We start from the raw sequence: 24,670 nt of genomic DNA on the forward strand, positions 1-24,670 counted from the left end.
AGGTAGGCACCAGTTCCCTCACAACCCTTCAAGGATAAGCAGATACAGATAATGAATGGATGGATGGGTTAAAATGAGCAAAACAGCCGGCGGGTGACTAAATTAGTGAATGTTCACAAATCCTCTTACATGTCCAAAGAAAGTCTTTAAAATGTGTGGTGTGAAAAGCCTCTAGAAGCTAATAAATCCACTGAAATATCTGCAATCTGTGATTTGATGTGGCCTGCTCCAAAGGGCGGGGTTGGAAAATGATGTTGTAATCTTCTTAGTTATTCAGGAGTCACTTCACTGACCTCAAAGACAATGCCAAGTAAAAAGCTCCAAGACTGTTAAACTGGAAGTCAATTGGCAGCAGTCAGAGTCTGGGAGAGTGGAACAAATGTTATTAAATTTGACAGACAATTAAAACAGCAATAAGACAGACTTAGATGTGCTATGAGTTCAGCTGCTATTTGAGTGATGAAATGCATGGACTCAGTTTCCCTGCGATGTCAAAGTAAGAAGACGCAAACTCATTGTTTCAAGACTAGCTTAGATTCTCCTGGTTTATTACTGTTACCAAAACGCAGCACCTTTCAAAAGTATTCATAGCCCTTGAAACGCATCTCACCTCTGAATATTACACAACCATGAAACATCTGAGTCTGGTTTTTCTAAACACTTCCCACCATAATTTTTCATTTGACCCATGTTGCCATCAAATTCCACAAGCGTAGATTACAATGAACTCTTTCTGTGTAATGTATGAAGCCATGGTGATGTCATGGAGGCTATTTTTGAGACTTCCTAAGAAACCCACAGAGAAACACTAAAATGCCCTCAGAATCTGTGTTGAATCCTCAAATGTTGCTTTACTGGTAATTATGTGTGAAATCTGCAAAGATGTTAAAGCTGTTGCCAAAGATGCATCTATAAATCTAGTCTCGTCTGTCTAATCTAAGTTAACTAACACACAAGCCACTGGTATGTTATACAACATGCTGTGCTGATTGTGTCTGTTGAGCAACAAGTCCAGTTAACGTTCTTCCCAAATTCTTATTTTGAACTGGCACCACTAATTGAGAGTTAAATTTCACCGCCCCAGCTTTAGTTTAATGAAAGGTCTTACATCAGTTGTTTTTCCAGCAAGAGGAAAATAACTGTTGGTCTTTCACTCTACGTCACTGCGTATGTTACTTAAACGCCTGTTTAACGTCCTATTACGGAGCTACTGTTATCTCACACCTGAAGGTGAACCAGAACAGATGTCTGCAACATGACCATGACCCCCCAAAAATACCAATAAAACCACAACGAACTGGCTAACAGAGTAATAAATGGAAAGTTCTGGTGAAAGTCAAACCCCAGATCTTTATCTCACTGAGATCTGTGACACATTAAGTTCCCATAGTGACAGAGGCTGGTAAAAGGCTGTAAGATACAAGAAGTACAAGAAGCGTGAAGTTTAGTCCAATAAGATCAAGTTGTCTTAATATCTAATTTACAACACACACTTAAATATAATGAATAATGCAACGTTAAACATTGTTGTTTGATTCTTCTGTCGCTTCCCGCTCTGCTCCTTAATGCTGAATGAGTAACTTTCTTCTCAGAACAAACTTTTGCGAAGTTTGTGTCTGCAGGTCAGAAAAAAGGCTCGAGTCCTTATAAGGGAAACATATCCGGTTCGTCACAGCTGTGGAGCCGAGCCTTTGACGCGCTCGGAGGCATCGTTTGATCACCATACACACATGAAACAATGACCGGGATGGATCACGTCTGGAGGAAAATCTTCTTTGCTATAATAGTTATCTGTAAGTATAAATCATGTGGTTTTTTGTTTTTTTTCTTCGACATTAAACTTTTTACTTTTTAAGCATCGCATTGTCGAGGTCCCATAATTTGCATGGGATTACAAGAAGCAAGTTAGTTTTTTTTTATCGTTTTCTAAGGATTTGAGTTTTAATTATGAAATTGATGGCAGTTTTTTCTCTCTCTCTCTAATAGACTCTGTTCGCATCGGGTGAACGTCAGTGTAAAATTAATTAACTGATTATGAATGTCTTATTTTAACTTCTCTAATATGTGTTGGTCAACTTGAATTGTGACCCGCGTGGCAAAAAGTTCCAGTATTTCTGTTTTTCGCTCGTACTACAGCTTCATAAGTCGCAGACATGCCGCCAGATACTGTCCTTCGCTATGAGCACATTGTTTCTAATACTCAAATAAAGTAAAAAAGGCGCAGTCTGCGTAAGGAGTGTGGCTGGTGCGCGCTGCAGGTAAAAACAGGCGTGGCAGGAAAGGGTTGGTGTTTGTGAAGGTTTTCCCGAGTTCAATATCCACATTCCTGGTCCTGGTGATTGCAGAGGGGAGCGCAGCTCTGCCTGTTTAGGCTTGTGACACTGATAAAGCAGGAGGACTCAACCTGCTTCCACCTGAAGGTGTTAGGAGCCTTTTTGATTATTATTCTAAGAAGCCTTCATTAAATGAATAATTATTGCTGCTTTTGCTGTGTTTTTTCTTGCCTCCTTGAATCAGGCTTTGCTGGTGTTGGTTATGTTTTTGTTACTGTGCAAGATTAACCCACTTTTGATTCATGGAGGGAAGTGGTGGCTTTACGTGTCAAGTCTCTCTTATGAGAGCAAAATTTATGAAAATGTTTAGTTATAATCATGGGTTGGCTTGACTATGACAATATATGACAATATATTTTTTGCAAAATTATTAAAAACCTGTTCTCTGTCTATTTATTTGCATTTTTTGATAGGGCAATACAAATTGCTGAATAGTTGCAAAGACCAAAAAAAAAAAGTATTTTTTAAAATAATATTTATTTATTTATTTATTGCATTCGGCTGGTCCAGCTCACCTTTTGCTTTTGCACAAATCTTTTTAGAATTTTTCTGTCATCTTTGCATGTAGAGACTGTCATTTTGCCCATTCTGCTTTGCAGAGCCGGCCATTCTCAGTCAGATGGATGGACAGGGCCACTCTAACACATATAAATGCTTTGACCCAAACCTGCTATTGTAGCTGTCTGTGTGTTTTGGTACACACCCTGCTGCGAGGTGAACGTCTCAATCACAAGTTTTTTGAGGTTTTAATTGCTTTTCTTCTAGGACTGTGCTATATTTAGCTTCATCTAGCTTTGCCCCAGCTTTGAGAAAGCTCTGAAGAAAAACAACCGCGCATCGTGTTGTACATCATCTATGTGGAGCACGATGCTGAGTTGATATGCATTGCTCATTTTACACCATGTACACAGCCCCAAAAAATGTCAACTTTGGTCTCGCCTAACCAGAGCTCCTTATTCTACGTGAACGTAATAGCTATTTTCCCTGTATGGCTCGTGGCAAATTTTAAATGAAACTTCTAGCTTTTCTTCAATATCAACTTTATTCTTGTTATTTTTCCATATAGGGTAGATTTGTGAAGGACAAAACCAATAGATGTCTTGTTGACAGATTTTCCTTCTTGAGCTGTGAATATCTGCATTGCATCTTATTTGCAGATATTAAAGATGTTAAGTGCAAATGCCTCTTATTTGTTACACAAATTCCCTCATTTGTGTAATAAAATGCACTAAGGTTTGTGGTTGTAGTGTGACAAAATGTGCAAGAAAAGGGCTATGGATAATTCTTCAAGGCATTGTAAGAACTGTAAGAGTCTCATAAGTCTTAATGGAACCTTCTCTGTTTCTTCTGCCAGCTGACAAGATTAGCCAATCGCAGTCCTTCAATGTTGGCACTGCAGGAGCTAAGATTTTCCTCGGCCCAGCTTCTGATGAATTTGGCTACACAGTCCAACAAGCACCAAACTATCAGGACAAATGGTAGGAATGTGATCAATAAACTCTAAACTAATTTTTAAGTTATCATGTCCAAAAGGGTTTAACAGCATTCTTGTAGAACTTCATTAATCTGATCAAAACAGTAAAACGGGAAAAATATGATGATACTTATAAATATGCAGAATGATCAGTATTGATGAACTGATCAATACTAAGGGGTGAAGATGCTGCTGACATGAAGCAGCATCTTCACCCCTGCTTCATGTCAGGGATAGTTTTTCTCAGTTTGGAAATGAAAGCCTGTTGCTGCCTGCAGAATGATGCACACATGGTTTTTGGTTGTCTTTCAACATTGCAAGCAAGTCTTGACACTCTTGAATCATCATCAGTTTTATTCGCTTCAGCCACTTTTATTTTTTTTTGTGATACCAAAGTTTACTTCATTAGTCATTTTTTCACTTGATCTTACAGGTTTTTATTTATTTTACAGCGCGCTACACAATCGTTGCCTCCCATGGTGAAAAAAAAATTATGAAATGTCTTCAAATAAATACATTTCTTAATGCATTTATCACTCTGATGAATGCAGTTCTCCACCAGTGAGATTGAAGATGTTTTTTTCCTCCTTAATAATTCCTACTCTGAACTACCAGAGTATAACAAAACAAATGAAGTGGGTTGAATAGAAGTGGTGAAACTGAGTCAGGTTGTAGGCTGCCTTGGTCACACACACCTTCTCAACTCAGTCAACAAAGATTTTCATGGGATTTCTGTGGTACATATTTTGCCACTTTGAATGTACATGGTACCAGCAACCCTACTGACCCCATTAGGGACAAGAGTGTTAGAAAATGGGTGAATGAATATACATGGTCCATTTCAAATACCAGTTTATTTTGAGATTTTACTACAGATTAGAGATTACTACATTCTTCATGATGTCTTTTGTGAAGATCACCAGATAAACACTCACAGGTCATGACTAAGTTCTTCCATCAGTAGACCACAGAGTGTGTGGTCTGATGAAAATTCATTTCTTTAGCCTTGTGTGCAACCCTATTTTCACAAGTTCGTGTTCTTTTGCTCTGTGGTTGATTGACACTTTCCACACAAAAACCTCCCGACAAAAACAAACGAACAAGACAGAACATTTCCATGGTATTTACACTGGCATATCATATTTTTAACAGATGAATGTGGTACCTTGGGTCATCTGGGTTTTGTACGTCTTCTTGATATCGTCACTAAATGTTGTTAATTCTCCCACGGCACATAAAAGTCGTGGGGGAATACATGAATAGCTTTCTTCTTGCAATTCATGTTGCAATATGCCACATTACTGTTTAATGTTTAGTTAAATGGTAGTAAAACTCCTTGTTCTAGGCCAGAGTGACACTCCCCGTCTGTACAGTCAGTCACGCTCATAGAGTAATTTAATGTCTGGAGAAGTTCCTTGTTGTGTAACTCAGAGAAAACCAGTGTCTCTGATCATAGTCCCTGACTGTAAGCCCCCCTATGACACACCAGTATACGTAATGTTTCCTGTCATCAAGTCTTTAAAGAGTCACTTTTTACAGTCTTGAATATTTATTTGGTTTCAGATATGGTGAAATTACTTGCACCAACTTATATCTTTATCTCAGAGAATTAAAAGGAAAGATATGACAAATTCTCTGCCATATGCTGATACGCAGTAAAGAGAACTTACTAAGACGTTCAGTCTCCCTGCCAAATGTTTTTTTCTTTCTTATTTAGTTCTGCTGTGAATGCATGGTGTGGATTGCACAGAAGCATCCGAGCACTGCTATAAGGTCCAAACTGCAGATGCATGCAGTTTGGACCTCTCTCTGTTGCAGTGCTCCAAGTGCAAAAGTGATCAAAGAACTAGAGAAAAATATTTCCCAAGTGAGAGCTCCAGGTCTTGACAGGATCGAGGCACTCCCTAAAACTTTAAGAGCATCCGACTATCCTGGAGGAATCTTGTTCAGAATTCAGCTTCTTCACTATACTTAGCATGTGCTTTTATCTTAAAATTGCATGATGGTTGGACCCCTTCTGATCGCAAATTGACACATTCTTTTTCTTGACTTGTAAGCTTGTATTTTTACATTGTTTTTATTAAAACACATTCCCATTTTCAAGTAAGAATGAATTCATAATAGTTCATTGTTATTGGAGGTTTAGTGATTAATAATCCTGTTTTCTTCAGGCTCCTGGTTGGAGCTCCTTGGAGTGACAACAGGAAGGGAGATGTTTACAAGTGCCCAGTCCAGGGATCCAGTAACAGATGCGATAAGCTCAACCTTCAAGGTAAACTTCGGGGTTTTGTTTAACTTCCACCCTCTCCACTGTACTCGAAAAATGCCTAATAAAGTCTACAAATCTTTCTCTTTGAATTTTCCTTCATAAGAAATGTAAGGATCATGTTAACAAAGCAATTCATGTAACATATTCCTAATTTGCCCTTTTTTTATGTTTTTTTTCCCCCTCGCAGATTCTGTTACAATTCCAGATGTTACAGGTGTGAACACCAATATGTCTCTGGGTTTGACTCTTGCTCCCAACCATACAGGCCATGATTTTTTGGTAAGTTTTTCTGCTGTTGTTGTTGTTGTTGGGCATCTCACAGAGCACTGTTCAGCTTATCCTTTTAAAAATTGTGAAGAGCGTGTCACAACTTTGAAGATGCCAAAACAGGCAGTTTCTATTCTATTCTATTCTATTCTATTCTATTCTATTCTATTCTATTCTATTCTATTCTATTCTATTCATATGATCAGTGTTTATGGGAACATTGAGACAATTAAATGCTAATCCTATTTTGCAGCCTGGACAAAATAGGCTGCAAAATATTTGAGACTGCGATTTCAACAGGACAATGATCGTAAACAAAAGTCCAGAGCGAGAATGTAATGCTCTAAATCAAAACAAATTCATGTATTAGGATGGACTTTTCAAAGTCATTTTCAGAATCTGTGACACTTGACAACTGATGTGTTTGCATATTCTCTGTCTAATCTGCCTAAGCTTGAGCTATTTTGCATGTACCACAACAAAGCTGCAGCGAACAGTGGTTAAGCAACATATTGACTCAGGGGTGCTGAATGCAAATGAATGGCACATTTTGTTGTTTTGTTTGTAGAAATTGAACTCAAAACTATCATTTAAGAAAACCAGTTTGTTGTTGTAAATATTCAGAATGGGAAGAAATTCATGGGGAATCAACTTTTTTTTTAAATGACACTACCAAACCAACATACACAGGAAAAAGAAACAGATGTATATATAGAGATGTATAAGCATTCACACCCATAACCAGTGTACAGGAAGTGGTATCTAACTTAGGTAGCATACTGCAGTATTTCTGCCCACCAGTCACAGCTTAATGCACAAACGTTACAAGCCAGCACCTACTGACAGCAGTTATAACAATGAACATTCCTATAACTTGATTCAAATTAACACCTCTTCCCATTGTCTTAGATCATAAATTCAGAGCCTTTTAGTGTTTCACCACACCTTTTCAGGACTTAAATAGACAAATATTTCCAAGCTGTTGCTTTAATTGACTTTTATGGTAGGCATTCGTGATTGTATAGTGTTTTGTTGTTGTGTTTTTCTGTGTTTTTGTGAAGCAACGGAACTGTAAAAAATGTCCTGTATAAATAAACTTTTATTTAATCACACAACTTTACTCACTGCATCCTTCTGGAGCCTTTTGGCTGCTGTGAAAACCAAGTAAATGTATTAATCAGGTCTCTTGTTTCTTCTTCTGTCATCCCTGCTACAGATGTGTGGTCCTCTTTGGGGACAGCAGTGTGGTGATCAGAACTTTTATCCAGGAATTTGCTCGAAACTCAACCCCCTCTTTCAGCCTCAACCTGCCTTCTCGCCTGCCATTCAGAGTAAGCAATATTTTCCCTGAATTCACTTTATTACAAACCTGTCTCCTGTTTCTCACAACTCTCAGTCAGAACAATTACTGAACCCAACAGTTTATTTTTTGGATGCATTAGAGGGAGCATTTAAAGAAAAGACTTTGGGTGAATTTTAAGCTTTGACATTATAAGCTAGTATCTCATGCTTCAGTCCTGAACTTAGAGTTTAGCTCAGGGAAGTGAAGAAGAAATCCTAGGGGAGGCTAGTTCTTTTTCATAGCAAAAGTCATTTAAGTCTCCATTATTAATAACCTCTATCATCTGTCCTTCTTTGGTGATGTAAGATAGTTAAAGTCTAATTTTTTTGTACTTTCATTTTGGTTTCAACCGCTTCTAAAAGCAGCCCAAGCACTTGTGCAGGAGGCTCAACTTCTGCTTTTCAAATCTGTATGGTTCTGTATGGTTCTAACAGATGGCCGCACATCTGTTTGCAGCCATTTTCAGGTATCGGTGTAAATGTTGGGTTGGGGAGCGTGGCCAGCTGCAGTTTATTTGGATTTAAAATGATGTGAGGCCCGAAAACAGCTAATCCTGAAAGGAGCTTAAAATAGACACAACTGACCAGACTAAAATGTCATTATCTATAATTATGTGGAAAAAAAGTATATAATGAACATGTGTTGTAGAGTTCGTAGTTCTATCTTAATCTGTTCAAGGAAACTTAATAGGTAATTTTTTAAAATAATCATTGCAAAAAGTAATACTAACCTTACACAAGCAGGCCTGTAAATATCAAAAAATACTTGTATCTTAGTCAAAACTTACACAATCTCGACCAACAGTGCTAAATAAAATGGTTGGGCACCATAAGGTCATGTCTTTAGCGTGGGCAAAATACCATCAAACAAATATTGCTTTTGTCAATGGAAAAAAAACTAAACCAGTGACTCAGTAAAAGTTAAAGACAATTTTTTTAGTGTTGTTTCTTTTTTTAATGATGCATTAACCAGCCTTCCCTCTAATCTACAGAATGTACAGGATTGATGGACATTGTGATTGTTTTGGACGGCTCAAACAGCATTTATCCATGGCCACCAATGACGGAGTTCCTGCTCAAATTGATACCCTCTTTAGATATCGGACCTCAAAGTACACAGGTGACTCTTGCGCAATTGAGTTACAACAATGCTTGAATGCTCTTTTTCAATGTTTTGTTTTTTTATCTCACAATAGATGAGCGTCATTCAGTATAGCGATGACCAAAAGGTTGAATTCAAACTGAATCGTTACACAGACAGGAGCCAGATGCTTAATGCAGCATCCAAAATCAGTCAGAAGTATGGCACTTCCACCAATACCTTCGCCGCAATCTCATTTGCCAGGTTGGTTTGACAGTATTTATGTATTTTTTCTTTTAAAATACATGCAGAGTCTGTTTTGTTTTTGCTTCTTAACTTAGTGGCTTGGTCATTTCTTCCTTTCTTCTTTTCTTAAGGGTTATTTTTGGTAACACTTTATTTGACAGGGTGTGCATAAAACTGACACGACACTGTCATAAACATAACACCTGTCATGAACATGAAGGAATCTTTATGAATGTCTAAGACTGTTGTCATCGACATTTGGAAAATTCTGACACTTTTAATGCAAAATTGCATTAAAAGTTGCATTAAAAGTCCACTAAAAGTACCAACTTTGCATTAAAAGAGCCATTATTTACCAAATAATTAAAGTTGGCAATTTTAATGGACTTTTAAAGCAACTTTGCATTAAAAGTGTTATTATTTACCGAATGACACTTGATGACAACAGTCTTCAAGTGTCTTCATAAATACTCCTTCGTGTTCACAACAGGTGTTATGTCATGTTTATGACAGTGTCATGTCAGTCTTATGCACAGCCCGTCACATAAAGGGTTACCGTTATTTTCCATTATGTTGTTTTTTCATTTTAAGTGTCTTGGCATCACATAGTAAATCGGAGCTAAAGAAATGGCTGAACTGAATTATCTCACTGTAAGAACGTCTTTTGTTTGTAACCCTACCTCAGTAAACAAGCTTTTTCTGCAAGCAACGGTGGTCGACCTGAAGCTGCTAAAGTCATGGTGGTTGTTACTGATGGGGAGTCGCACGATAGCTACAATAGAGACAGCGTCATCGCTGAGTGTGACAAGCAAGGCATCATTCGATTTGGTATTGCGGTATGTGATTTATTATGTACTCTAAATATTGAATAGGCTAAAATTTCAAACAGACAAACATCAGAAGACTCTTTGAAACAAGAAAAATAAGAAGCTTGGAATGCGTTCGGTGGCTTCAAATTTACCGGCCTCCCTGGTGGGCCTGTCACAATAACAAATGTCACTAGATGATCATTTTTTCCAGAAATTATTGCAATAAATTATAATATTGTTGTTTTGAGACAATTCCAAGTAAGATAAAGGTAATGGAAAAGTGCATTCTCAAAGATGAATAAACTTCAAATTCTAATGAACATTTTACACTGGAGCTGGAAAACATTTCAAATATTCAAAATAAACAAATAAAACAACAAATAAAATTAACTACCTAGTGTCTGTAAACAATTTTTTTTTTTTAAAGTTCTAATTTAGACCAAAACACCAGACTGAAGATTTTTGTCATCCAATTTTTAGTAGAAATAGAAAAACAATAAATCTTGCAAATAGAAATTTTAGGTTGCTTTAACTTATGTAATTAACTGATTTATTGCTTATTGCGACAGCCCTACTCCCTGGTAAATGTGTGTAAAAGGCCTTTAAAACATTTTTGTTAGTAGAATAATATCATCCCGAAGAGAATTTAGAGAAATTTGACTACACTTGTTCAGTTCGTAAAAATACAATTTAACAAAATTATAGGTATTACAAATCCTAAAAATATAATCTCCCTGTTGAAAGCTGGACCTTTGCATTGATTATTGTTGTTTCTCTCTGATTAATTGTATATCAATATGTAAATGTTGAGTATTTCCTTTTTGCTCCTCAGGTGTTGGGTTACTACACCAGAAACAACATAGATACAAAAAATCTCATCCAGGAAATCAAATCGATTGCCAGTGAGCCCACAGAGAAGCACTTCTTCAATGTGTCAGAAGAAGCAGTCCTTTCCACCATCGCTGGGACTTTAGGAAAACGCATCTTCAGCATAGAGGGTGCATATTATTTCCATTTTGTTTTTCTGCTCATGTACATGTTCTGTAGGAAACAATTGCAGAGATGAGAAGTGGAAAGTGCACATTTCATCGCTATCGTTGATCTGTCATCCTGTTTTTAACTTCTCTATCGTGCTTTGTTTGATTAAGGTACTGGAAAAGGGGGAGATAGCTTCCAGATGGAGATGTCCCAGGTCGGATTCAGTGCATACTACTCCAAGCAGCAGGTACAGAAATAATACAATTGTAGAAGAAATATATATTAAGTAATTATTAGTGGATCTATCTCCATTTGGTCCTTTCTACTTGTTAAAAGAAGAATTAATGTGATTAATGTGGCCACAGAGGCTCAGTATCTTTGTTAGAGAACCGCCACAGCTTTAAAAACCATTTTCCTTTCAGTGTTACTTTTTTGTCATTCTCATTAAATTAATCACGTTTTATTTGGAAACTCTGTGCTGGTAAATGAATGAACCACGATGTGTTGATGTTTATGACGTTTTACTGGTTCCCTTGTGCTTCTAGGACATGATGATGCTGGGAGCAGTGGGAGCATACGCCTGGAGTGGGACTGTTGTCCATCAGAAAGGATCTGTAGCAACTATTTTCCCTTTCTCCGCCTTTGAGGGAACGCTTCAAGAGAGAAATCACAGCTCACTGCTGGGTACGCTTTTGAGGTTTTTATTGCCACATCCTACAAATTGTATTTCTGCACCATATCATGGCGTTACTGCAGTTCAGTCTTCATATTTAACAGATGTTGTGTTGGATGACTGAATGGTCAATGAAGATAAATGTTTCTAGTACCCACATAAATGTTGTTCAAGATTAGGGGATACGTTTCATTTCAATATTAGATTTCAACGAATGTTCACTAGAGTATTGTGACTCATGTTATTTCTCTGTAATCTAAATAATCATTTACAACATGAAACAAGAAATATTTGTCTGAAAAGTCAGGCTTTTAGATTTTTTTTTCATAGCACATTTTTTTAATACAAAGAGAGAAAAACCCCAACTTGGACAAAATAGAACAAGTAGTAGTGTTGGATACTCACCATGAAAAGGTCATTTGCTGCCTCGATCTAAAAATGACAACCAGTCTTGCTAAATACTCACTTTATAGAAAGTGCTTTTGTAAAAGTAGCATCAACAATGTTCGTCAGACATTTCAAGTTTAATTTAAAAACTGTTTTCTGCAGGAAATATGTGTTTTTATAAAAATTAAATAAACGCAGTCTTTCTGAACATGAAACAAATACTTGTTTTTAAAAAAAAACACACACCAACTGGTGTGTGGAGGACCACCTGCATTAGTCGTTGCTGTCTGCTTCACTCTACCTGGTGGTACTTTCTCTTTCTGTGTCACACTGCGACTGACAATTTTTCTTTAAAATTAGCTTATTGTTTTTTAAAACTAAACAAAATTTTGCCACCTGCAAAGAGTGCACAGCAAACCTTAACATTGTCATATTTAGCTCAAAATAGTGATGGTGTAGTAAAACAAGCATCTCTTTCCTCCCTCCACTGCTGTTTACCTTTGGGTTGCTGGCAAAGGTAAAGGTGCTGGCCTTTGGGTTTCAGCATGAGCTGCACTCATGCTGAAAGCATGACTTGTCGCATGTGCAACACAACGTAAAACAAGAAAAAAGCAAACATACAAAGGAAAGGAAAATTTTAAAATGGTAACACACAATCAGTCACTTGGATAAGTATATATTTTTCTTGTTCTCCTGGGCAGGTTATGCTCTCACCACGCTGACTGATGGGTCTACAGAGTATTTTGTAGCTGGAGCTCCTCGCTCCAACCATTCCGGACAAGTCATCATTTACACTGTGAACCCCCAGAAGCAACCGACTATTGTGGATACAGAAAGAGGGAAACAGGTATGGAGATTAAATAATGTACGAGGGGGTACCCAAAAGTGTCCAAAATGACGCTGCTGCACGCGCAGTTTTCGTAGTACACGATTCTGCCGCTAGGTATTTGTTCAACCACGCCTTCTCAATCAGTGTGCCAAGCGGCGTTGATGTGGAAGGTTTCATCTACCCGCAGTGAATTTTCTTGTAAGAGCTGTTTTGTCCAGCCATCGTTTTTCTTCATGGAGACGTTTTATGAGCAGCGCGCGGCTCATAGAACTTCGCTTTTTTCCGGAGCAGGAAGCAAAACTTCACAGCCGCGCTGTGAAGCCATCAACGCTGCTTGGCACACTGATTGAGAAGGCGTGGTTGAACAAATAACTAGCGGCAGAATCGTGTACTACAAAAACTGTGCGTGCAGCAGCGTCATTCCGGAAACTTTTGGGTACCCCCTCGTATCCACCTAGTAAATTCAGTGGAAAATGTGCACTTTCATCTGCAACCGGATCAGATTTACGATGTGATGGATAAGCAGCTGGAACTCATTGCAGATTGGGTCGTACTTTGGGAGCGTCCTGTGCTCACTGGATGTAGACGATGATAAAGTGACGGATTTGCTTCTGGTTGGAGCTCCCATGTACATGAATGAGCTGAAGAAAGAACAAGGCAGGGTCTACTTATTTTCTGTCACCAAGGTAACAATGATTCAAAAAATTTGTTTTTACATTTTTAGCGTTTTTAACTCCAGAGTCTCATCCTCTGAGCATAATTCTCACACTTTGCTTGTCTCTTCTTCTGAAGGGAATACTGAGTGAGCAGGGATTCCTCAACGGTCCTTCTGGAAATGAAAATGCTCGTTTTGGAATTGCTACCTCTGTCATTCCTGACCTCGACCTCAACGGATTCAGTGATGTTGTGGTTGGAGCCCCCCTGGAGGACCAGGGGAAGGGTGTGATTTACATCTACAATGGCTACAACCAGGGTCTAAAAAAAGACTTCTCACAGGTACCACACACGACTTTTGTGTTTAAGAAATACATGAAGAATAGAGGTTTTATTCATATATCTTTGGAGCTGAAATTATGTATGTGCTAAACTAATAAGCTTTGTTAACTATTTTAATGTGCATGAAAAAAATACTCTCTTATATTCAAAATACATCTGAAGGATGCTTTTATTTACTTCACATTTAATGACTTCTATCAAAGCAAGGAGATTGTTGTATACACAGAATAATAATATATTCCACTAAAGATTTGTCTTAGAAAAATCAATGAGAAATGATAATTAATGCAGCCAAACAACTCAACAAACAGACTAAGACTGATTTATCACTAATTTCAATACGATAAAGGAAGACACAAAGATTAACACAAACATACTAACACTAATTAAACCCTTCTCTACTACTCGGAGAGGTACGTTTCAGGAACATGAAGCCACATGTTTTTCAAGAAATACTTAAAGGTGTCAAGAGTCATGTCATGTCAAGAGTCTACCTATGTTTCAAAAGTTTAAAGAAAAGGGGAAGAGGCTTCATTTTGGGTTGTAATAAAGCATTTCTCACATTTTTAGGTCCCACAAAACGTTCTTGGTAGTGGTTAGTACCTAATCCCTAACAGTAATATGAGAGCGATGGACTGGGAGAGAAAAAAAAAAGAATCAAATTCACATCCTGAACCAGTTTTTTATCCATCAGTTTCCAACGCCTGAAGCTCCAGGAATAGAGTCTGGAAGACTGCCTTCATGTGTCAGACCAGGTTGTTTAGTTTCCACAACCAACCTGTGTTTCTGCTCCGATGGGTCCATCATCTCCAGCTCTTTCATGGCTGGATGGACAGTCAGATTACTCTGAAACGCTCCAGCCACTGTTCCTCCCTTTGAATTGAGACCCAACTCTTAAGACCAGAATTACGTAAAGTCAGTGTGGATTCATTTAGATTTTTATGACTGAAGAAATGAACTGTCAAAAGTTAATGTGGCATGATAAAGTGCACCTGGCCATTTCCAAGAGAACTTTGACGTTCAGTACCACATAGTAACTCGGTATCATTGTGTGTCTATTCGTGAATAATTTTAAGCTTATTTTGACCAGAGATATGACTAGTGTTGGACTTAACTGTACTTACTGTTTCACAGAGAATCCCAGGCTCCACACTGAATCCTCAACTTAAATTTTTTGGAAGATCTTTAGACAGCAATAAAGACCTGAATGATGATACCATTCCTGACATCTCCATTGGTGCTTATGGATCCGTTGTCCAGCTCTGGTGAGTTACGGAAATAAATTTGTGTGGGAACACTGTGAACATGCGAACATGCAACTGATATTACTTTTGATTGCAGGTCCAGAGGAGTGGCAGTTGTTACAGCTAAAACCTCCTTCAAACCGGATAAGATCAGCATTTTAAACAAAGACTGTGACAGTGGTGGACGCAAGGTGTCTTGCTTCAACGTGAACATCTGTTTTAGTGCTTCATTCAGACCCACAAATCCTGTAGGACCTGCAGGTAAGCTAGATTCCTCAAAGTAACTTTAAAGAATAGATTTGAAGGAGCATAGAGACTGCAAAAAACATTAAGAGGAAGGAAATTGCTGTATCTTCAAATAGACCTACGCTACTTTTTTGCACAGTCACTTTTATTAATGATCTTTAGCTTTTTTGTTTCATTAAAATGTATCTATTTCTGTTACTAAAACTACATGGATACCCAAAGTATGTCTGAATAGATTAGAAGTAAGCTGAAAAGAAATAGATCCCACATACAAGAGCCAGATTTGGAAAACTAATGAAGTTAGGATAGAAATGTTTAGATTAAACAAGCAATAAAGGAGGAGAAAATGTGTTACCAGTTGGTATAAAGAATTGAATTCAGACATTTCTAAAAATGTAAGAGGGAATTGCTTTCAAAATGCTATAAAAACACCTTAAAGTTGTTGAAAGTTTTCCCTGACAGCTCCTACTTCCAAACATCATTGCACTGGGAATAAAACTTCAAGGATTTCTAACTAAGAAGGATATGCTTAAAATTAAAGTCGCATGTCGTGTCATGTATAGACTAAAAAGCATTCCTCTTATTTTTCGGCCTCAGAGAACACCCACTCCCTGCTCAACTCCTCCAAACTAGCAGCAGCAGCAATTACCAAACACCTGGTGAACTATGAATGTGCTTAGCTTGTCAAATGGCATAACGAAGAAACATTGTTGTGAGGATGTGCTAAGGTGGAGTTTCAGAAAGAGTAGGAACTTCTTAAAGAGATTGTGTGGGTTTTGCAAACTAGCCATAGTTTTGAAGCACTTTTATTTTTGATCGAAATCAAATCAAAAATGCATTTGATGTGACGGATGGATGGGTGTATGTATGGGTCAAACTCTAAATGTGTAAATAATAAAGGAACAATTTATTCCAGTCTCATTTTTTTAAGTAGCTGTTTATAGTCCAAGTAATTCTCAGAAACATCCATGCCAAAATGTCTACGTATTGGAGCGGTTCAATATTTGAGTCTCAAATATTGTTTTCCTTTTTTTTGTTGATTTTGTTTCTTTAATTTCAGATGTAACCTACACATTGACTCTGGACGCTGACCTGAAGGGTTCACGGGTAACTTCAAGAGGACATTTTGAAGTAAACAACGAACGATACCTGAAGGAGAAGATAAAAGTATCCTCCACATCCCAATGTGTAGATCGCAGGGTTCATGTTCAGGTAAGTGTTCACCGTCAAATCTATCTGAGTATAATTGGCTTCTCTTGTTCCAATTCTGGAGATGTAGACTTGTGTTGCTTTTTTTTAATACATCAAACAGGAAACACCAGACTTGGTAAATTCCCTCAGTCTGAAAGTAGAAGTTGAGCAAGAAAATCCAGACGTCAACCCTGTCCTTGACAGCTTTTCTCCAAAAGCCTTTGAATTCTTTGTAAGTAAGAAGCTTTAAAACATGTTCAAGCGATAATAAATTAGTTTGCTAATTAAAACTGCAGCACCGCATCCAGATGAATTTATTGATCCTTCACTCTTTCAGATCCCTTTTACTAAAGACTGTGGGTCTGATGAAGTGTGTGTTAATGATCTGGAGCTGAAAGTGAAGGCGGACAGGCAGGGGTCCAGGTAAGAATGACAGCTTACTGCACTCCTATATAGCACAGCAACTTGACTTAACAGTTACTGCTCTCATTGGCTGGAGGTGTGCAGAGATCCTCCATCTCTCAGACCTATTTTCTACTAACAAAGTGCTTTGGTTGTTGACTTATATCTCCAACTGATTAGCATCCAAAAAGACCCAATGAGGATCTAAGTAATAATTAAAAGATTGTTTTGTGATAATTAATGTATAATTGTTTCCTGTTACATCATGATTGTCCTGCAGCAGGTGCAGTCAGTCAAAGTGCTGACTATAATGATGAGTCATGGGTTCAAACATTGTGTTGACATATTCCTTTGGTACAAATTGAAGCATCTCTTTTAATAACAGCTTTAAATCCCTGTAATTTTTTTTTTTTTTTACCAGAACAGCAATTGTAAACCAGTTATTATATGACAAGAAGCCTTGTAGTAGCACAGACGGACAGCAGCCTCCATGCTTACTGGCAGTCCTGGTAAATATGTGGAAAAGGGTTTAAAATATGTTTCCGTAGCATAAAACACACTGCAGGTTACCTGCAGTGTTTCAGCAGACCTACAGACCTAAAGTCTGTTAAGTATTTGGAGGGTGAGCTTCAAGCTTCAAGCTTCAAGTGCCAATTTTGACTAAGGCATTGAATTAATTCAAATAAAAGCAACAGTTTCAGAGAGAGCTTACCACAGCTTTTAAGAGCTTTTTTGGCCTCTGTGTTTGTTCTGAATGTGCGGAGTATGCTCAGTCCCTATAACTCCCTCTGCTTTATTCAATTATCGTCACAAAATAAAAGAAAAAAACTGATTCAATAAAGTTTTCTGTGCGCTCCTTTTACAGCTCAAGTCCCGTTCTGTTCAGCGCCAACAACCGAGAGCTGAAATTCAAAGTTGCTGTGAAGAATAAAAATGAGAACGCATACAACACACAGATCTCTGCCACGTTCTCCAACAACCTCTACTACTCCTCTGCCACTGCTGTGAGTATTTTATGTTTCTGTGTATTTGAGTTTGTTCAAAAATGATTGGCTATTTTATGTCATGTTTGTATTATTATGAGCTAACTAAACAAAATCTGCTTTGTATTCACTGGAATACTGCTGAGTTATCAAGTGTTCAAAGTCAATGGTAATAAAACACAAAGCTATAAATGTTATTGTCTGGTATGCACTTTGTATTTGCAGACAGATGAAGTCAAATGCACATCAACCCTAAAAAATACAGTCACCTGTCAGGTGACAGTATTAAAGAAAGACCAAGAGGTAAATATGAACACTGTTTTCTGAGCTGGATTTGGTGTCATTAATCGTTTCTCAAACAGCTATGATTGACACCCTGTTATTTCATTACAGGTTAACTTTCAGATCACATTTGATTACAGTTTTGATTCTCAGGAAAACCAAGCCGTTGTGAAATTTGAGGCCAAAAGGTACAAAGACCTGGAAATCCTTTTAATTCCACTTTGACTTTCTTTAAATGAACATTGATGAGATGATAATGAGACGACTGATTGATATGATGTGATTTTCAGTGATGGAAAAGAGGAAAATCCTGCCGACAATTCTGTGCAAATATCCATTCCTGTGCAATTTGACACAGGAGTTATGCTGTCCACGTGAGTCTGTGTTTTTTCTTTTACTCAGTTTATCAGCAATATGAAATTAAAGAATAGCATCATGAAATACGTTAAATACTTTTTCTGTCATTTCACAGGGAGTCAAATATCAACTTTTATGTGGCAGACTCAACCAATCAAGTGGTAACCACGGTGAAGTCTCTGGATGACATAGGACCGGAGTTTACCTTTACAGTGAAGGTGCATTTTGCAAATCCACCTTATGCAGGATTATTGTCTCCTTTTATTATGTTTAATGACTAAAGCACAATGTGTTCAAAGGTCTCAACAGGTATATTCCCTCTCAGCCTCCTTTTTCTCACAATAAGTCTGCCAGTGAAAACAAAAGGTGAAAATCCACTCCTGTATTTAACCAGCATGGAGCCACAAGCTGTGAGTGCTCCTATTCTGCAATAATGAAACTACCACCACATGCATATTATTTTTTTGCCAATATAATTTACAGTAAATGGGTTTTGATAATTGCATTATTGATGGTCATGTCCACAAACAGGGAGGATCTGTCAGCTGTTCCACAAGCCTAAAGAATCCTCCACATATTGGTGAACAAACCCAGACGGTTTCATTCAGAGAGGAGAATCTTAAAGGTACAAAGACACTGGTAAGTTGGTGACTTTGTTCAATGTTTATCTTGTTTTAATGGTGTGGTTATGATATTTCCAGTAATATGTTTACATTAAAGTATCAAATCCTAAATCTGTTTTTTTTTATACTTGCCTTATTTAGCACATGGTAGCAAACACAGTGCTTGCAGCTTTAAATGTGATTCTATGAGATCTGTCAGCTTATTGAAACTACATATTCTCCACTATAAATACTATTTCCAGGACACACATTTTGTATCATTTATGACCTATTTCGAATTACCGTATTTTCCACACTATAAGGCGCACCTAAAAACCTTCAATTTCCTCAAAAGCCAACAGTGCGCCTTATAATCCGGTGCGCCTTATATATGGACCAATATTGAGCCACAGCAGGTCTAGCAACTGCAGTAAGCAGCCGCCGACATCACTTTCGCCCGTAGAAGAAGCACGCGATGCATGCTGGGATAGTTGTCAGAACAAACCTGGTTTGTAATCTATTAATAAAGTTTGACTGACCTATCTAACTACCGATCGTCTAGAACGGGTGGGCAATCCTGGTCCTCAAGGGCCGGTGCCCTGCAACTCTTAGATGTCTCCCTGTCTTCAACAGCTGAATCACCTCCTAAGTGCAGTCAGGTTCTCCAGAGTCCTGCTAACGACCTCATTACTTGACTCAGGTGTGTTGAAGTTGAGACACATCTAAAAGTTGCAGGAGACCGGCCCTCGAGGCCTGGAGTTGCCCACCCCTGGTCTAGAATCAGGTTGTCTGCAGGTCATGTAGCACCACCTTCTCCATGAACATGCTGTGCGCAAACGGAGAATGGTGACCATCGTCCGGCCACGCCCCGGCCCAGTCGCGGAAGGCTGTCCTTGCCGACCCGAGTCGGACTGTTTTGTTGACATTCCATTTAGTGCAGCTCCATCTAGTGGATATATAACATAAGTCCAGCCTCTACTATAGCGTCTATTCTATGCAACTTATAATGCGGTGCGCCTTATATATGAAAAAAGTTTTAAAATAGGCCATTCATTGAAGGTGCGCCTTATAATCCGGTGTGCATTATAGTGCGGAAAATACGGTATATGATTTTTAGAACAAAATAATAATACAAAAACAATGCAGTAGAAAAACAATGCAGTAGTTTAGTCCAGTCTTATTATTTTAACCACTAGGGCTGAACTTACAAAACAAATATGTTTAATTTTCTTTTTTCTGCCTGTATGCTTTTCATGTAGATGAAGTTCCTGTGGTGATTATTCCAAATCGATCTGCTTTTTTTCCCTTTTTGTTGTAGCTGTAATCGTTTTATTGTTTCTTTTTAACCTGATAGGACTGTACAAGTGCAAAATGTGAGAAAATAGAATGCATCCTTAAAGACACTGAAGAAAAGAGTGACTATTTGATAAAGGTTAAAACAAGAATCTGGAATGGCACATTTATTACGGTAAATCTCTACCTCGTATGTCTTCAATTTTTTTCATGTTAGTGATAATTGAAATCATACTAATATCTTAAGTCCACAATTTTGCTCTGCTAGGCTTCATATCAGAGCATAGATCTAATTTCCAACCTGGATGTGAAGACCTCCAAACCGGATCTTCTCATTGTCCAACACAAGCATCTGGATGTAAGTTCACATTAAGATGTTTCTGTTTGTATCTCACAACAAAACACCTCATGTGAATCTGCAGCATTTGAAATTTTACTCATGCAGGATGGGATTATTCAGGCATTTTCTATTTGTGGCAACTTTACATAAAAGAAAGCATAAGTTTAACGTTTATTTGTCCGCACTCTTTGGAGACAGATCTTGCAGTGACCCTGCCATAACCTCTTTGTGTCTAGGTGGTTTTGCCTGTCAGCAAACCTGGAGAGAAAGCCGATGTCCCAGTTGGTGTGATAGTTGGTAGCGCCATAGGTGGCCTGGTGCTGCTGGCTCTGGTTGTTGGTCTGCTGTATAAGGTAAATAGTTCATTATTATTGGGTGGCCGTTTTGTTATGCATCAATGCCATCTGCAACATTCAAAAGCATTCTTAGATTGTTTTTTCTCTCTCTAAAGAAAGGTTGAAAATTAATACTGCTTTACCAAAGCCCTGGTATTACAAGAAAGTTTCAGTCTTTTGAAGAGAAAGAATCAAGAAATTAGGGGTCATTTAAAACCTTTGCACAGCACACTGGGTGCTGGAACTGCATTTTTTTCTTGGATTAACATTAGCACAAAATAACCTCCATCTTTTTACTCTCTAGTTTGGATTTTTCAAAAGAAAGTACCAGCAGCTTCAGAAGGAGGATGATCTGGACAAACAGACCGATGCACATGATGATGGAGTTTTGTGAAGAGGTACCCCTCAGCCATCTCTCTGTCTGTAAAGCTCCAGTGTTGGTATTGGCACATCTGTAGCGCAAACGGATCAGAACTTATTCACTGGAAACTGGGCACTTTAAGGAAACAGATGCTTTGTAAGTTTGTGGATGAATGAGATTAAGTTCTTTAGCTCTTTACAGGGGATTATTGTTGTGCTTTGCTTTGTGAATTGTAGAGATTTGTGACAGATGTGCACTGTTTGTTTTTCATCATAAATAATAATTTTTTTAGGTTATGGATGGACTTTGCAAGTAGATGCAGAATTATCATCTGCAATTTTACACTGTAACCGGATCCTGGATGATTTTTGGGGAGGGAATTGTTTGTTTTGTTTTCCTATTTTGCTTTAACCAGTTTGTGCCACAAACTGACTTGGGGATTAAATTTTGCATCTGACTCAGGGCTACTTTTATATTAAAAGTACTGACAGTAATGGTCTAAAAACAAGATGAAAAAAAGAATGAGATCCTATAAGTTTTAATTTACAACACCCTCTTCATTTATTAAAACTTCTTGATACAGATGTTGAAAAAGGTTTTCAAATAAATTCATCTAATTGCAGTTGTATCATCCGCTGAACAAAACTGCTGCTATTTCCTCAGATTGGAGATCCATCCTCCTGACAGTTTGGTGGCTTGTGATCAAGCATAGTTGATCACACTTCCTGTTGTTTTCATCTGCTTTATCAGTGCCCTGATAATGTGGTTAAGTTTAGGTAAATATCCATTTTCTGTCTGCTATTTTCTGATTTCCGGGGATCAACTTGAATGGCTTGTTCTCTCATATTTTCCATTTGGAAAAGTAAGAGAATAAAGCTGTGCCACATCATATTTGTACCCCAGGGAATCAGGTAATCATTGGGAACTAATAAAAGTTCCTTTAGCGAACCTTTATTTGGTCTCAAATGAACAGTTGGTTTTTCAAATCATTTCAGCGTGAGATTCAGCTGCTGCAATAAAACATGGATGTATTTTAGGAACATAAATATGGAGCGTACTGTATGTTGTTGCTGTGTTTATTTTTATTTTTTTCTGTATGTATTGTAAGAACTAAAAGTATGATTTTACAGAGTTTTTTTATTATGTGGAGTTGGAACTTGATACACTGCTATTGATTACATTTGTGGTACTTGATTTTTATCATTAGAGGCATCATTTATTAGTCATTTGTTGATGAAAGCTCACCATAGTTTTCAGTTAAATTATTAAATTTATTGATTATTTAGATAGTCAAATAATATGTGAATAAATATAGTACTAATATTGAGTTCTTTCATTACCAACAAATGGTTATTCAAATTTAACACATCCAAATGTTACATTACATTGGTCTATATCAAACTAATCCCATGTTAAGCTCTTCTACGTGCATATTTTTTTATTTCAGATCTCAAAGCTTGTGCTTTAATTTATCTGTGATGGTGCATCATGTCATTGTTATTATTAGAGGTCTATGTGCCAATGTGCATTTATGTGCATTGTGTTTTATAGTGCTTGGGCATTAACTGTTTCTAAAGAAATTTAGAGGAGTAGAAAAAAAGATTGAACATTTTTGATGGAAATCTGCAACCTGAAACAGTTATATAATACTGAATACATAGATTCTAATAGAAATATATTTTTTTGTATTGGTCTGTCCTTTTCCCATAAACTGTAAACAGAAAATCATTATAAAGGTTTCAAACATCAGTCTGTGTGTAATTAACTAATGTAATGCATTAAAATAAATATATTTATTGATATTGTTCTAATCTTATGAACATGGCTTATTTGACATATTTGATATTTTGTTATATTAATTTGAAAACATGCATTTTCACATCTTCGACACGAGGTGGCAGCAAAAAGCTAATTATAGTTCCTCCCAAAGTTTTAAACGTCTGATCCCTGTGATTTGGTGCCGTTTTTAAATAAAATATCCTCGTTTTTCTTAAGTGTCTCCCCTGCTGTTTCTGACTGGAACATCTTCAGCAGTCCTTTGTCTTCTAGAAACACCGTGCTGACATCTATATCTAAAACGACCACGTTCCTCACATTTTGATTGCCATGTTTTCCCACTGTAAGGTTATTCTCTCCCTTGACAGTGCTGGAATGTGTTTCTAACTGTTTTCCTTCTCACAGAGTCAACATCAGCGACCAGCAGTCTTTAATATTCATTTCTGTAGACCTGTCCAAATAGAATATGCTATTCGTATCTTATAAGTTGCATATTTCTCCAGGATCTTGGGCTCCAAGTCTCTCCTTGTCAGAGGGGGGTATACAAGGTTTGATAAATGGCTGAGCTGCACTGTTTCACAATTACTCACACGGCGCAGTGTTGTGAAACAGCTGTTAGATTCTATGTATAGGTGTACAGGGAGCAATGTGGAAATACTTGGTGAAATGAGATACAGGAAAGGTTTTTGAGCACATTTGTGAGTTCATCCTTCTGGGACTTTCTTTAGATGACTGGCAGCTACAGGGCCAAACAACTGGCTCCCCCAACACAGTGGGATGATTACTGCTGAATTGTTGCAATGTGAATGTAAATCAGAGATGATATCACTGCATATTTTTTAACTGCTGTCCTGAATTTGTTTTTTCCCCCTAAATTATCTTTTTCTTACTTATTCTAAGGCTTCTAAGATGAAGATTGTGTTCAGTAAATTGGGAGGTGACTTACAATTGGCAGATAAATGGGAGGGCGTCTGCTTCTGTAACTTCACAGTTCTATCTTATTTTAGATGATGGTGGTTGCTCTCTGTTACAAACGGAGGAGACCGGGTATCAGAGTGACAGCTGAATGAAGCAGAGGATGGATGTACAAGTCAACATCTGCAGTAATGTTGGCGACACTCTTGCAGGTCAAAGTTAGGAAAAATCTGAGCTAAATTGAAAAGCTTCTGATTTTCTAGTCCATCACCTACAGACGTGAGGCATGGATCATGACTGAAGAAATGAGATACCAGAAATGAGTAGCTGCAATAAACTGTCTCCATAGAGTAGCCAGGGTTACAAAATGTGTCGTCTAGAGGAGCTTCAGAGCAGAACTGACTGCTACGCCTTGATGTAGAAAGGAGTCGGTTAAGATGATTTGAGCTTCTGATCACAATGTCTCCGTTTGGAGAGGACATGTAATCCCATTTTTTTAAATCTGGGAATACCCTGGGAGCCTCCAGAATGAGCGTGAGTGTCACTTGGTTTCCATCAGGAACTTCTTATCCATGTAGACTGATGCTTGAAAAGCGTAGCATAAAGTTTTGAATTTCCTGTTTTCTTGACATTTAGTTTACAAACCTTCCTATCAACTTT

The 24,670-nt window shown here is 37.7% G+C and overlaps 1 protein-coding gene across 2 annotated transcripts; it reads left to right on the forward strand.

Annotated features, from left to right (window-relative positions):
- The first annotated feature begins 1,663 nt into the window (after positions 1-1,663).
- On the forward strand, positions 1,664-23,313 carry itga2.2 (integrin, alpha 2 (CD49B, alpha 2 subunit of VLA-2 receptor), tandem duplicate 2). Of its 2 annotated transcripts, XM_008418100.2 has the most exons (30): positions 1,664-1,793; positions 3,688-3,811; positions 5,979-6,079; positions 6,264-6,355; positions 7,560-7,674; positions 8,677-8,804; positions 8,881-9,029; positions 9,697-9,847; positions 10,653-10,818; positions 10,969-11,045; positions 11,344-11,482; positions 12,560-12,705; positions 13,230-13,373; positions 13,480-13,683; positions 14,818-14,948; positions 15,025-15,188; positions 16,234-16,385; positions 16,486-16,596; positions 16,702-16,787; positions 17,632-17,770; positions 17,975-18,052; positions 18,143-18,219; positions 18,322-18,405; positions 18,504-18,606; positions 18,688-18,798; positions 18,920-19,027; positions 20,345-20,458; positions 20,552-20,641; positions 20,860-20,976; positions 21,263-23,313. In XM_008418100.2, exons 1-30 carry the CDS (start codon positions 1,739-1,741, stop codon positions 21,350-21,352), a joined length of 3,546 nt encoding a protein of 1,181 aa, XP_008416322.2. In that variant the 5' UTR covers positions 1,664-1,738; the 3' UTR covers positions 21,353-23,313. The 2 variants fall into 2 exon arrangements, with proteins under 2 accessions (XP_008416322.2, XP_081466925.1); XM_081610799.1 differs by lacking the exon at positions 3,688-3,811 and having other exon boundaries at positions 1,698-1,793.
- Positions 23,314-24,670: the final 1,357 nt, after the last annotated feature.

This window comes from Poecilia reticulata, chromosome 9, assembly GCF_904066995.2.
Source record: "Poecilia reticulata chromosome 9, P_reticulata-male-v2, whole genome shotgun sequence".
In the NCBI taxonomy this organism is placed as follows: domain Eukaryota; kingdom Metazoa; phylum Chordata; class Actinopteri; order Cyprinodontiformes; family Poeciliidae; genus Poecilia; species Poecilia reticulata.